The following is a 15,189-nucleotide window of genomic DNA, read 5'->3' on the forward strand; positions in this document are numbered from 1 at the left end:
CCCCCCATATCTAAGTGACCAAGCAACACACAGCTTGCTTTTACCTTCCACATGTGCAAAACTCAGCCCGATGCTTGAGTGTCATCTCAAAAATACCAAACCTCTTATTCATTTCCTATGGCACATCTCCCCACTGCTTGCGGAGTAAGAAAAAGCAGAACCCTGTTGAAGAAAAAAACAACAACAAACAAATGCCATTCAGGCCCACAAATATGACCTCGTTTAGGACTGTGGGGCTACTGCTTGCCAAGTGGTATCCAGGATGGCTGAAAGCAGTTACGTCTCCCTTCCAGGCTCCTAGGCGTCCACATCTGTCAGCCACTTGGTTTGCCTACTAGCTTTTAAGATGCCCCAGTCATTGTGAAACCCTTCCCCTCCAATCACTCAAAATAAACTACAGGTAACACAAGATAAATATTGGATGTGCTTCTCCTTGCTGAGTGCATTGTCGTAAGGCATAGGCACGTATCCCCCTCTTTGAACAGAGATAGTGTAATCCCCTGTCCCAGCACAAGAGCTGGCCAGGGTGACCCTGGAGCACGATGATGAAAGTGGGGTGATGGGAGGTAGCTGATGGCGGGAATTAGGGAGCTGCTTCCGCATACGGGGGAGTGGGTACCGCTGGGTCCCCCGGCGACCCAGTGATTCTAATAAAGACACTTGACTCAGTCTATATTAATTTTCAGCGAGCATTTCTGGGGGCATGTGGTACTTTAGATCTGTGATTCTTGGGTCACTGTTCTTAGAGAAGACAACGGTCAACTGAGGAAAATGAATATCCCCATACTGAAAAGATATATAAGAAGATTGCAGGCAGAGAGTTTGTGCATACCTTTAGAAATGAAACGCATGCCTCTAAATTACCTACCAGTCCCCAGAAACGTATTTTAAAATAATTTGGTTTCCTTCGCCACTCTTTGATTTCTGTCTCCAAATAGCTCCTCTTGGGGGTAGGGGTTCCACTCTTAAAGATCTGGATTGACGTGATCATTTTGGGTAGGAGTCTGTTGGATAAAGTCAACAGGAGTGAGGATGTAACAGGTTTTGAGCCATTTTTTCACTTCAAACAGAGACCTATTTCCCATTTATTCTTAGTCTGTCAGGCCATCGAGGAGCTTCTAGCCGACCGAGGAGCAACTGTTTTCCTATTTTGTGCTGACTTACAGCTCCTGTTTTGACTGTGGGATAATACGTGAGTTTGAAGGAAGTAATAAGCTCACAGGAGTTGGGTGAGCCTTTCAAACTTTGCTAAAATCCATCCTCCTAATTCATCCAACCACAAGAGCCCAATACATTTGGATGCAAAAGTAGCACAGCCATGTTGAGTTCCTCTGTCTGACTTCTACGGCACTGCCCCATGCCTAACTTGAAGGGGGAGAAGTTGGCCAGCTGCACAAAAGCTAATAAAGTGTCTGCTTTTACTACAAGGGTCTCAGCCCTTGTAGCGTGACTTGCAAATTCCCGCCATCACTGCCTTGTAATGACACTAGAGGAAAAGACAGGCTGTTACTCACACGTGTAGGCGAATATTCACTAAGTGTCGATACACTGTGTGATTCTGCAGGGTCTGGGGAATATTGGGCCCGAATTAGTGTTTTGATTTTTATCATGTATGTGGTGGGGTTGGGATGGCAATGACAGTGGATATCACAGGGTCACCCATGGTTCCTTTTGTACTGAAACCTCATTTTATACAGAGGATATATATATTTATTTATATATATTTATATATATTTATATCACCCACACACGCAAACTCACACACACACACACACACACACACACACACACACACACACACACAAAAGGTCTTTGATAGGCTTTCTGTGTTCTAGTAAAAATAGCTGGCAGCCAGGGTCTAAAGCCGAAAAAGGCCTGGATGCTGCCGACAATGTCCACTATGCATCGTCTCTCACAGGCAGACGCTCGTGTTTATCTGACAAGTGGAACCGGTTCCTGCCTGGGACAGGAATAATCTCCCATTGGCGCAGACACAGATCTCGAAGACCTTCTGCCTTGTTCCCGTGGGCGTGTAGGATCCATGAGGCAGTCTCGGTAGTTTGATTTTCGCAGCATCTAACTTAATCTAAAGAGAAGAAACAGGAAGGAAGAGTTACAGCCTGTCATTTATCCACTTGACATTCCGAAACAGGGGATGAATGTTCAGTTGAAATCAAACGAGCACCTACTATGTGTTTAGAATTGTTGGCACTGGGAATTCAGGGATGAACAAGACAGATAAAGTCTCTACCCTCCCAGGAGCTTGTATTCTAGCCAGACAGCGTTGCACTGGCAATGTCATGTATATATTAGCATTTCGTAAAAGTGTATCATGTAGAACGTGAAGGGATTCCTAGAGTGAAGTAAACTTGGAAATGACAGGGTAACAATCTTCTTTACTATGGGACTTCTCAGACCCTAAATACATCTATGTGCACGGTGGGCCTTCAAGAATATGCAGTACTTCCAGTCTTAAATGATGGTCAAGATTATAACTGATTCCTCCAGGGTCCACATTCTGATAGCTGTTAAACCGTATCTGTGATGTAGTTGCTACTTCTAAATGTATGTGGTTTGGAGTCTGCAGCTGTCTACAGAGACAGTTTTGATAACTGAAAGCTCTATCTGACTAGCTCTTTTGAAACAAATATAGCATATTAGCACATGCCAAACCAATCAAAAGGCAGGCTTGGTATACAGAGGCAGGTGGAGACTGATAACCTGTAAGTAGGTATGGAAGGTGGAACAGAGTTTTGCTTTAAAAACACATTTTTTCTCTTTTAAATAAAATCTTAAGTAGAAAAAATCACTTATGAACACGATAAAGCCACTTTCAAAAGTTTGCATTCGAGTCATATTTTCTTTGGGGATTTGGCTTACCTCGCTTGTGAAAACACGAACAGCTATTCTGTTCACCAAGGCGGGACTGTGTTGGGCTAAGAGAATGAATGTTTGCAGTCTCTCATCTCTTAGCCTCTTGCCACCTACTTAAGTTTTGGCTTGTTCTGATTTGGGATAGCTGTTAGATCTGACTTTTCCATTTTCAGTGAAAGTAGAAACATACAATGTACACTTAGAAACGTCTACCAGGGCTTCCCTGGTGGCGCAGTGGTTGAGAGTCCACCTGCCGATGCAGGGGACGCGGGTTCGTGCCCCAGTCCGGGAAGATCCCACGTGCCGCAGAGCGGCTGGGCCCGTGAGCCATGGCTGCTGAGCCTGCGCGTCCGGAGCAAAAGAAAAAAAAAAAAAAAAAGAAAATGTCTACCAGTAAACTAAGTTCCTCTTTAAACAGACGTGTGTGATATGCAGTTTAATTATAGCAGCCAACTAAATCTTACTTTAAGGTGATGAGAGAGTTTGGAAATAACATTCATTTTTACAGATGTCCTTATAATTCTGTTCTTGCGATACACACTATTACCTCAACACTTTTACAGATAATGAATTATAACTTTTATGTGTTGTGGGTTTGGCTTATAATCACGCCGTTCAACATATTTGTTCCAGAAATAAAACCTTCCGATTGGCTCTTTTTGCTGTCACACTGTAGGATCATTACACTGTAGGATACACTTCAGAGGCAAAGGGAGTGATGCGTCTTAGGAAACACTGGGTCGTTGGAGCTGTGTCTCTCTGGGCTTCTGTTCCTCTCATGCTTACCTCTCCATCTTTGGACTCCAGTCTCAGCTCTGTTCTGCAGGTGGCTTCCATGTTGCCAGCTTCTGCATTTATTTCTACTCCTTTTGGGGCCTCCATCACCAGAGACCGGGTGGGGGACTCCAACCTGAAATATGTACAAGAGTAAGATTAAAGATCCCATTTCACTGTTTTAGTAAAGTTAGGAGGAAGTTGGTGCTCTGAGCATGGAGACAACATTTCAGCATCTGATCAGGGAATTCTAGCTTTGCATGCCTGATCAGCTTTATGAGGGTGGACATAACGTATCTGGGCATATCACAAAGATTGTACGGAAGGTGTTCTAGGATCCTGGCTTCATTCTGTCTTGCACCCAGACAATTATTGCTTCATTAACCAAATTCTTACATAAGTGCTGTTTATTTCTAGAGTAAGGCAATCTCAGATCTAAACTGAGCTTCCTGAAATTAGCAGATATTCTTTCCACGTTGCCCTGCTTTCTTTGTCTTCCTGGAAGCAGAATTGGATAGAGGTTAAGAAAATAGGCCTAGGGGGCTTCCCTGGGCTTCCCTGGGCTTCCCTGGTGGCGCAGTGGTTGAGAGTCTGCCTGCCGATGCAGGGGACACGGGTTCGTGCCCCGGTCCGGGAAGATCCCACATGCCGCGGAGCGGCTGGGCCCGTGAGCCGTGGCCGCTGAGCCTGCGCGTCCGGAGCCTGTGCTCCCCAACGGGAGAGGCCACAACGGTGAGAAGCCCACATACAGCAGAAAAAAAAAAAAAAAGGAAAATAGACCTAGGAGTTGGACATGGCTAACTCAAACCATGGGGCTGCCACTATATGACCTTGGGCAAGCCCTTCTTCCCTCCTCTCTTTTCCAAAATTTCTCAAAGCCTCAGTTTCTTCATCTCTAAAGTGCTTCAAATGGTGCCTGGCACATTGGAAATGTATAATTAATATGTGTTAAATATTACTATTACTGCTGTTACTGTCGTTATCGTAAAGAAATCGTAAAGAAATCTCAGGCCTTACTCAAATAGGCAATTGTCAAAAGAAAACTCAGAACAGGTAAGTTAGAGGAAAGTGATTTGACTACAGAGGGACAGCGTGAAGAATAGATGTTTTTTGGTGATAGAACTGTTCTGTATCTTGATTGCGGTGGTGGTTATGTGCCTCCATGTGTTTATGCAAACTTACATAATTATACCTCCCAAGAGTGAATTTTATTGTATGTAAATTAAGTAAGTTGAGAGAAGGAGACTCAGCCACATTCTATGCTAATTATTAGGGCAAAAAGAGGATAATGCTTCACAGAAAGAGTTTTGCCTAACTCATTTTGTGCAAAAAATATGAACTAAAACCCAACCATCCTCTAAATATTCCAGATTTTAATACTATCACCAAATTGAACTGAATGAAGATCTCCTTCTCTGTTATAAAGAAAGTATCCCAACTTAGGAAGCATGGACCTCAGGAGTGGCCGCCAAGCCACTCTAAATCAGACCACTTTTCTGCATTTTATTTCTCCACTCCTAACTTTCAGACACTTTGAACGTGTTTAAAAGGAACATCATCTTCTCTGCCAACTGCTGACTCCATGTTCTGCTTCGACCAGCCCCCACGGGTAGGACACACCCTCATGGGCATCAGTAAGTGGCGGGCAGAGCAAGGTGATCTGTGGGGCGCCACCCGGAGCCATCCCAAGCTACATTCCACAGGTGCCAAGACAGGGCTCTTCCCCACTTCCCAGGTCTGGGTCCCTGAGGTGTGCTTCAGAGAGCAGGCTTCTCCACTGATTTTTGTGCTCCCCCTGCAGTGGCTCATCCAGAGTCTAAAAGAGAAACAACAGGTGTCTAGTCCTAAGCAAAGGATTGGCTTGAGCTTCTCTTTCACTCCTTCTTTCCATTCGGACCTCACCCCTTTGTGTGTGGCAAAAATCCCCTATCCTGCCATCTCGTCCTCACAAGACCTTCGCCAAGCTGGTGCTGAGCCAGGTGTGGTTCTACCTCGAACTGTGGTTGACTTCCTTTGCCTGTGGTTCTTCTCACTATAACGTCAGCTCAAGGAAGGGGGTCTTGTTGCTAGAGTGGCAGGGAATGATGTCTGTGCAGCACAGCCTTGTCTAGGACCTTAATCCAACGCATCAAGCTCTTCCTATAGCTCACGTCTAAAATCTGAAGATGGTTTTCCGCCATTTTCTTTGCTTCTCTCCTATAAGGTCTGGCTGACTCACATCCCTTATCCTAGTGTTGTCTAACACCTTCTGTTTTCACTGCTATTGAGACCTTTCCCCTCAGGGCATAAGCTTCCCTTCTGACAGTACTGCCAGCTCTCTTCCACATTTGTTCACCCTCTTCTCCAGGGCACTGCCATCCTCCACCTTCCCCAGGGGAGAGCCCTCACGCCATCTTCTCTGTTCCCCTTCTTCCCTCCCTCCCTCCCTCCCTCCGTCACTGCATCAGTTAACGCAGTTTTTAACTCACGACTTCTCCCTACGTAATATATTAGTTCATCTCTAACCTGGACTGTTGAAACCTCCCAAGTTTTGTCTCTGATTCTTCCTTTTTTTCCCCTAATGTACTTGACACATAAAGTGAAGTCAGTTGTGTGTACTTCACACACACCTGAAGTCAGCTTTGAATATGTCACTTCTCTTACCAAAACCGCCACACATTTCTAAGAAAAGATAGGAACTCTTAGACTTAGTTGCCCATTTAGAGCTTGATCTGACCTACTTTGTTAGTCTTATTTCTTGCCATAAACATCAGCTATGCTTTATTGAATACTCACTAGGTGATGGACACTGTGGAACGTGCCTTATATGTGTTCTCTCATTTAATCCCCACAAAAATCCTCTGCCTTTGGCACTCCTTCAGTCCTGATTGTACAAGCAAGGACGCTAAGGTAAATGACTTGCTCAGGGTTGCACACCTAGTGAAAGGGCAAAACTAAGATTCAAACCCAAGTGTGTGGTCCAGTATTCCGTATCACGTCCAGAAAAACTGGCCTCTTTTCCTGTCTCTCATATGTTCACGCCATTCTTCGTAATTAAATGTCAAATCTCTCTTCATGGAATATGTACTTGTAGTTCCCAAACTAGCCTCCATAAATAAGGGTAAGGTGGTAGTACTACATATGGCTCAGTGAGACATACTTCCTTCCCTGCAACAGTCCTTACAACTTACTGAAAAGGTTGACATCAAATTCAGGATATGGTGAATGTGTTCATACTTGGTATGTAGCCTTCAAAGTGGATGATTCATACAAAAAGATAGTTGAGAGGGAAAAACTCAAAATAGAAAAAAAATGTTTGGAGCTGGGAGAACTTTATCAGATGGAGTGTTGGCATTTCTGTCATATGAATTCACTTTATTCTTGCCACCTCCCATGGGCTTTGAAATCAGCAGGAGGGCTCCCAGGCCAGAGAAGTGGACTCAGATATAACTGCTTCCTTTTCCCCCCTCACAGCCTTGGAAGTACCAGGATGACAAGGAAGGGCGCTACTCTGAAACTGTCTCCCAGTGTGAGAGGCTAAGATAAGGTAGAAATGAGAATTTCCTGGCAGCAGGGACAAAACGGTAACTGGCTTTGTGTTTCATACCTCATCTTAATGCCCTTTGTCCTTCAGGCAGACTTAATAGTTTGTTCACATGCTAAATCTTTCCACTGCAAAAAAAAAAGCTCCTACAAGAGCCCTGTGGGGCCTGCAAAGAGCAGACAAAGCACTCTTGCAGTGATGTCAGTCAATTTCTGACCATAGATTAACAACCAAAACACCACTGCTTAGATGGTATTGAGCAAGGAAAATGGAGGGAGGCTTCCTCCTGATTTGGGGGGCGCTGGTGACAATTGAGGGTCCTGCTGGCTCTTGGAAATGAATACTGCTCCCGTTAGGAGCACATGTGACTCCCGTCTGGGAGGACTGAAGGATCTGAGAATGGAAGAAAGTCTAGGAAAGGAGGTCCAAGGCTGGGCCATGCCCTCCAGAACAGGGGTTCTCAAACAGGAGCAGCAGAATCCCCTGGAGGGCTTGTTAAAACTTAGGTTGCCGGGCTCCACCCCTGAGTTTGATACAGTAGGTTAAGGGTGTTGCCTGAATGCCTGCACTTGCGACAAGTCACGGGTGATGCTGAAGCTGCTAGTTTGGGAACCACACTTTGAGAACCACTGCTCTAAAACAACGTCGTCATATCAGATGCCCACAAAGACTGGAAAGGTGATGTCAGTGAGTGACCCATAAGAAAGCTATAAGGAAAACGGGAGTCTCTGCACAGTCATATATGGCAAGTGATGGAGATGCTCTGGACAGGAGGCAGCTGCTGTTCTAACCTGGCCGATTACTGCCCGGGCTTCTGATGAAAAAACATTTTATTCCAAATCATTACATTTTTGGAATTGATGCAAAAGATTTCTCTAAATAGAAATATGTTATAAAGGATGACATTGACATGAATCTTGTATAGTCACCATCCCCTTTTTTTTTTTTTTGCGGTACGCGGGCCTCTCACTGCTGTGGCCTCTCCCGCTGCGGAGCACAGGCTCCGGACATGCAGGCTCAGCGGCCATGGCTCACGGGCCCAGCCGCTCCGCGGCATGTGGGATCCTCCCAGACCGGGGCACGAACCTGCGTCCCCTGCATCGGCAGGCAGACTCTCAACCACTGCGCCACCAGGGAAGCCCCATCCTTTTTTTTAAAAAAAAGAAAATTCTTAGCTTTGTAATTCCCTGAGCTCTTCCTAATCCTAACCACTTCCTTCTCTCAAGAGTAACTACTACTATGAATTTTGTTTACTGTTTTCTTGCTTTTCTTTATAATATTATATTACTGCATTTGCCTCCTTAAATGATAAATTGTTTACTACCATGTGTTTTGGGGCTTTATGCACAGAATAATTCCACTCATGTATTCTTCAGTGATTTACTTATTTTTGGCCTCAACATTCTGTTCCTGAGATGCATCCGTGCTGTAGCACAGCTGTAATTTATTCTATTCCCCTGGGGTTATCACACAGCATGATTTCTTTGTCCATCCTTTTGTTGGACATTTGGCTTGATACCAAGTTTTTGTTTCTACGAAGTCATCTCTGCACATTCTTGTATGTGGATCCTGGTGTTCACTCGTAAATTTTCTTTAGGACACATAGGTGAAGAGTGGAATTGCTAGCTCCTAAGGTATGCTTATCTACAGCTTTATTACTTTCCCACTAGTAATGTATAGAGTTCTGTTTTTTTCTACTTTCTTGCTAGCATTTGATATTGTTTATTATGAACTGAGTGTGAAATGGGATGCTACTGTCTTTTAAATTTGCATTTCCCAGATGAGTAATGGAGTTAAGGCTGTTTTCATTTGTTGGTAAGCCATTTGGGATTCTTCTTCAGTGAAATGTCTTTTGTCTCTTTTAATTTTTTTTGATTTTGTATGTGTGACTTATAGTCATGCTTTTTCTCTTCTGAAAAATAACTGTTTATAAGTTCTATGTATTGATAATTTCCTTTTTTGAGGCTGTAGTTTATCTTTTCACTCTATGCTTAGCATTTTGGGGTGAAAAAGTTTTATATTTTAATGTCAACAAATTTATTATCTTTTCCTCTAGGGTTTGTGCTTTCTGTGTCTTGTCTGAGAAATCCTTCCTTACACTGAAACCATAAAGTTCTTCAATATTGTTTTTAAAACTTTTATGCTTTGCTTTTTCTAAGTCTCTAATTCATGGGTATTCATTTTTGTGTGTAGTCTGAGGTTGGGGTCAAAACAGATGCAGATGAAGGATCTCAACATCATATATTGAAAAGCCCATATTTAGCTCTGTCATAAATGATGTTTCCATACACTTATGGGCCTCTTTCAGGGTTTTCTGGTCTGTTTCGTTATTCTATTCATCTATCCCTGTGACAATAATTAATTAAATATTTTAGCTTACTATGATTTTTAAATTCTTTACATTTCATAAGGCAAGTTCTCTTGCCTTGTTCTTCCAGACTGTCCTAGCTCTTCTTGGTCTTCCAAATAAATGTCAGAATCAACTGGAGTTTCAACTGAAGGAAGACCTGTTGGAATTTTGATTGGATTTACGTTCACTTCATGATCATTCCATCTGTCACTAGTTTGTTATGTTTTCTTGGATGTATTTCAAAAAAGTTAGTCTTCTCTATGTGGATTCAGCATATCTCTTGTGGCTGCTGAAAATGGTATTTCGGTAAAAATGTATTTCTCTTACACCTATTTCGTTTTCCTGTTGTATTGAGATTCAGGTTTTTGTTTGTTGTTTTGGGTATGTTGATCTTGCAGTTAACACCTAGGTAAGTTATCTTATTTTTCACAATTTGTACGCAGGTTGATTTAGGTTTTCTTGGTAGGCAGTAATTATTTTGACAGTTTTATGTCTTTTGATTTCTTATACTTCTTATTTCTTTTACTTTTCATACTGTTCTGTCTAGGACTGTCCAATACAGTGTTGACTAAAAGTAAGGAAACAGCAATCTTGCCTTTTCCTGAACTGATAGCGGTAGCAGTCACCTGAGCCCTGGGGCTTTGGTTTAAAAGACACACACGTACTTGTACACACAGGGGTTTGGAAATACGAGTTGGCTGGTCAACTTGAGCATGTTACTGACATGGGGGTTTTGGGGTTATTTTCTGGTGGGACTAGCATGTCACTAAAGCAGGCCTTCTGATATATTAAAAAAATTTTTTTTAAAGCAAAACAGAAGTTTAGATTTTAATCATATTTGTAGGGTTTCTAAGTCTTTGTTTTACAGAATTGCCTGTTTGCTTCAGCTGTCTCCTTCCCATCTCTGCTGTTGGAGGAGATGAGGACAGGTCTGGAGTAAAAACACTTGTAATTTTGTGTCCTGGTGTCCATTCTCTGAGTGTGAAATATTCCCTTCCTTTGTTAAGATTCCTTAGGAGTTTTTTTTTCTTTTATGATAAAAACAAACCCCACCTTTGTCCCTAAAAAAAAAAAAAAATTATCATTCAGGTTCTTTCGTTCTACGGTTTTTATTTTTTCCCAAAATACTTTTTATTGTGATGACAGAGTTCCCTTCTATTCTTATCTTGCTAAGAGTTTCTATCATTCATTGCTATGGATTTTATCAAGTACCATTTTATTCTTCATATATTGAGATAATATACTTCTCCTTAATATATTAATGTAGTGAATTATATTAATTTTCCAATAATAACCCACTCCTGAATTTTTTGGTATTAGTTCGACATTGTCATTACGTATCATCTTTCCTATCAATTTCTGAAACTTAATTTTTTTAGGATTTTGCACCTGTGTTCGTAAGTGAGTTTATCCTGTAATTTTTCTGTCTTACAATATATTTGTCAGGTTCTGTCAGTTTTCTATATTTTGGAATTTTTAATGAAAGATTAGAATTATTTACTCCTTGAATATTTAACTCATTCATAAACCTTCTGGGCATGGAATGACACCTTATTTCCATTTAAAAAATAATTATAGGATTATACAGGTTTTATGTTTCTTCTCAGGTTGATTTCGGTGAGTTATGTCTTCTTAGTATTTTTCTATTTCATAGAAAGGTTTAAACTTCTTGGCAAAAGCTTTTCATAATATTTTCACTTAAAAAAATGTCCCCAACATTTGTAGTTATGTCTTTTGTTGTTCCAAATATTTTTATTCATGTCTTCTTTTCCTCTTTAGCAGTACTGTCAATTATTCATCTTTTCAAAGAGCTAACTTTTGCTTTTGTCAATCCTGTGTTATGTTTATTTCTTGTCCTTAAATTTTCCCTGTCTTTTGTTCTAAATAGAACTGCAGAATTATCCTAATCTAAGTTCTAAAATGTGTTGCCACCTTAGTTACTTAAAATGTTCTGCCTTCTTAGTTAATATATTCATTTAAGGATGTGTATTTTTTTGGCAGCATCCCAAAGGAGTATTAATATAGATGTAAATGTTTTGTAATTTTAGCATAATTTCTCCTGTGGTAAGTTTTACAGAAGGATTTTCCTTAATTTCTAAATATGTAAGATTTTCTAGGATTTATTTCTAGTGTATATTTTATTCATCAGTTTTAAACTGATAATGTTATGATAGTTAAAAAACATTCTCTTAAAAAAAATCAATGATTTAAAAATTGAGGCTAGGTTTTTGGCCCAGTATATGTCAATTTTTAAAATATTCATGCCTGTCTGAAAAGAGTGTGTGTTCTGCAGTTGTTGGTGCCATGTTCTATGTGTGTCTGTTAACTCAAGATATTTAATTGTTCTGTTCAAATTTATATATATATCTGCCTGATCTATCAGTTACTAAAAGAGGTATTTTATTAAACACATATCAGCTTAGAATTGTTCTGTCTTCCTGATTGTCTTTTCTTATCAATGTATAATGATCCTATTTCTTATAATGTTTTTGCCTTGAAATCCATTTTGCCTATTAGTATAGTTCTCACTCTGTATTTTCCTTGAACGCATTTTTCTACTCTTTTAAGTATCATCCATTCTGTATGGTTATATTTTAGATGTGTCTCTCATGTAATTGGATTACTTGTTTATTTCAGATGACTTTTTACTGAGGAAAAATTTACATACAGTGAAATGCACAGATCCTTTAATTTTATTAAGAAATAAACATTGTATATATTTAAGGTGTACAACATGATGTTGTTTTTGTTTTTTTATTTTTTAAACACCTTTATTGGGGTATAATTGCTTTACAGCAACATGATGTTTTGACGCATGTATACATTGTGAAATGATTCCCCAAATTAAGGTAATTAACCTGTTCATCACCGCACATATTTACCTTTACCCTCCATGTGTTAAGAACATTTAAGATCTACTCTTTTAGCAAATTTCAAATATATAATACATTGTTATTTATTAACTATAGTCACCACCACGCTGGACATTAGCTCTCCAGAACTCATTCAGCTTATAACTGCACGTTTGTACCCTTTATCCTGTTTCCTGTTGGTAGAGATTTGGCTGTTTTGAGTTTGGGGCTATTTTGCACACGTCTTTATGAGGATAAAGTTTTCATTTCTCTAAAATAAGGAGCTATGAATAGAACTACTAAGTTGTAGCATAGGTGTGTCTTTAATAAACGTGGTAAGGCAGTATCTAAAATAATCCTCAATGATCCTTGACTTCTGGTATGCATGCTCTTAGGTGATTCTCTCTCCTAGACGTGGGCTGGATATAGTGGCTTGCTTCTACACAAGTAAAACATTGCAAGAGTGATAGGATGCCACTCACGAGACTAGGTTTTAAAAAGACTGTGGCTTCCATCTTGGGTTCCTGCTCTCATTCCCTCACTCAAAGGGATGCCAGCTGCCATGCTGGGAACTGCCCTATGGAGATGTCTGAGAAACTGAGGGATCCCATTAGCCCATGAGGAACTAAGGCCCTCATTCCAATAATCTACAGGAAGCTGAGTCTTGCCAACAACCACTGCAGTGCATTTATAGACAGATCTTCCCCAAGACAAGCATTTGAAAAGATCACAGCCCTGGCCAACAGCTTAAGTGCAACCTGATAATTGATCCTGAGTGAGAGGCATCACTAAATCGCACCCAGATTTCTGACCCACAGGAACTGAGAGATAACAAATGTCTGGTTTTTTAAGCTGCTGTAGACTAATACAATAAGAAAACTGACACACTGTTTTCCAAGGTAGTTGTGCAGTTTTACATTCCTGGCACCAATGTTGATGTAATTAAAACTATTCCAGTAGCTATAAAATGGTTCTTCATTACAGTTTTCACTTCCCTGATGACTAATGAGGTCGAGCAGCTTTTCACATGCTTATTGGCTATTCAAAGATGTTCTTTTGGGAGGGATCTATTTAAATCTTTTGTCCAACTTTTTTTCTTTTAACAATTGGGTTATTTGTATTTTTGTTACTGATCTGCTGTATATTCTAGGTAAAAAATTTTGTGTGTATATATATCTCTGAAATTTCAGATATATTTTCAGAAAATTCAGATATAAATATCTCTGTGTGTATACATATACCTGAAATCTATCTATATATCTATCTATATCAAGTATTTTCTCCCAATCCATGACTTACCTCATTTTTAAAGTGTCTTTTGATGAATGTCAATTTATCATATATTTTATGTTTAGTATTTCTGTACCTTCCCTAATAAACCATCACCTACCCCAAGGTTACAAAGATAGTCTCTCATGTCTTTGCTAGAAGCTTTATAGTTTTAGCTTTACATTTAGATTTATGATCCATCTTGATTAGTTTTTTTTTGTTTGTTTGTTTTTTTCTGCGGTACGCGGGCCATTCACTGTTCTGGCCTCTCGTGTTGCGGAGCACGGGCTCCGGACACACAGGCTCAGCGGCCATGGCTCACGGGCCCAGCCGCTCCGCGGCATGTGGGATCTTCCCGGACCGGGGCACGAACCCATGTCCCCTGCATCGGCAGGCAGACTCTCAACCACTGCGCCACCAGGGAAGCCCCATCTTGATTAGTTTTTAAGAATAGAGTTGAGGTTCACTTTTTTACCAGTAGGTTTATTGACTTGTTCCAGCACCATTTATTGAATAAATAATCCTTTCCCTATTGAATAGCACTGGTGCTTTTCTTGAAAATCAATTAACCATGTACATACAGATCTATTTCTAAACTCTCTATTTGCCTAGCCTCATGCTAATACCGGACTGTCTTGGTTACCATAACTTTATAAGAAGTCAGAATCAGCTAGAGCAACTCCTTTAGCTTTTGCAAAAGGAAAACAGATTGGTTTAGCTCTTCTAGATGTTTTCCTTTTCCATATAAGTCTTAAAAGCCTGCAGGGAATTTGATCGGGATTGTGTGAATCCATAGATCAATTCTGAGGAAAGTCAATACCTTCACAATATTAAATCTTTAATGGATTTTCTTTTAATAGGTAACAGTTCAAATATACTATTTTTGATTTATCTGTACTGTTAGGTACTTTGGTTCTGTGTTTTTTAACCTGGGAAGATTGTTGTTTATTCCGTGTTTATTTACATATTATATCCATGTATTGTCCACTTTACTTATTCCTTCTGTCATCATACACCTCCCTTTTTTCTTAAAATCAAGAAAGTTTTTGACATGTTCTTTTAGTGAGGGTTTGCTGGGGCAAATCCTCAGTTTTCTTTTTCTGGAGTAATTTTTTAATTTGCCCTCTCTTGTAAAAGGGCTTTTCTCTGGATGCAGAATGCTGTGCTGACAGTTATTTTCTCTCAGGGACTGAAGATATTATTCCTCTGTATTCTGGTTCTCACTGTTGTGGTTAAGAAGTCAGCTCTCAGTCTAACTTCAATTCTAGAACTTCTTTTTTCTTCTATTCTCTCTTGATGCTTTTGATTTTTGATGTTCTGAAATGTCATTCGATATGCCTAGATGTAGATTTCATTTTATTTACTCTACCTGAGGTTTTTGGGTTTTTTTTGGGACTCTCTAAATTTGTACTTTTGTGTCTTTCATCACTTCTGGACAACACTCAGCTGATATGTCTTCAAAAATTGTTTTTGGTCCATTCTCTCTCTTTTCATGCTGAAACTTAGATTAGACATTCTCATCCTAGCATTCCTGTTCCAGAACTCCT

The 15,189-nt window shown here is 40.3% G+C and overlaps 1 protein-coding gene across 1 annotated transcript in view; it reads right to left on the reverse strand.

The window, feature by feature from the left end:
• Positions 1 to 24: 24 nt before the first annotated feature.
• The window catches only part of SGCD (sarcoglycan delta), a 405,485-nt gene continuing 390,320 nt past the window's right edge, over positions 25 to 15,189 (reverse strand). The window contains exons 7-8 of the mRNA XM_024760147.1: positions 3,661 to 3,784; positions 25 to 2,086 (exon numbers count right to left, since the gene is read on the reverse strand). Of these exons, the coding sequence (XP_024615915.1) occupies positions 1,913 to 2,086; positions 3,661 to 3,784 (298 nt within the window). The 3' untranslated portion in view covers positions 25 to 1,912. The remainder of the gene's footprint in view (positions 2,087 to 3,660; positions 3,785 to 15,189) is intronic.

The sequence above is a fragment of the Neophocaena asiaeorientalis genome, unplaced genomic scaffold (genome assembly GCF_003031525.2).
Source record: "Neophocaena asiaeorientalis asiaeorientalis breed wild unplaced genomic scaffold, Neophocaena_asiaeorientalis_V1.1 scaffold336, whole genome shotgun sequence".
Taxonomy (NCBI): Eukaryota; Metazoa; Chordata; class Mammalia; order Artiodactyla; family Phocoenidae; genus Neophocaena; species Neophocaena asiaeorientalis.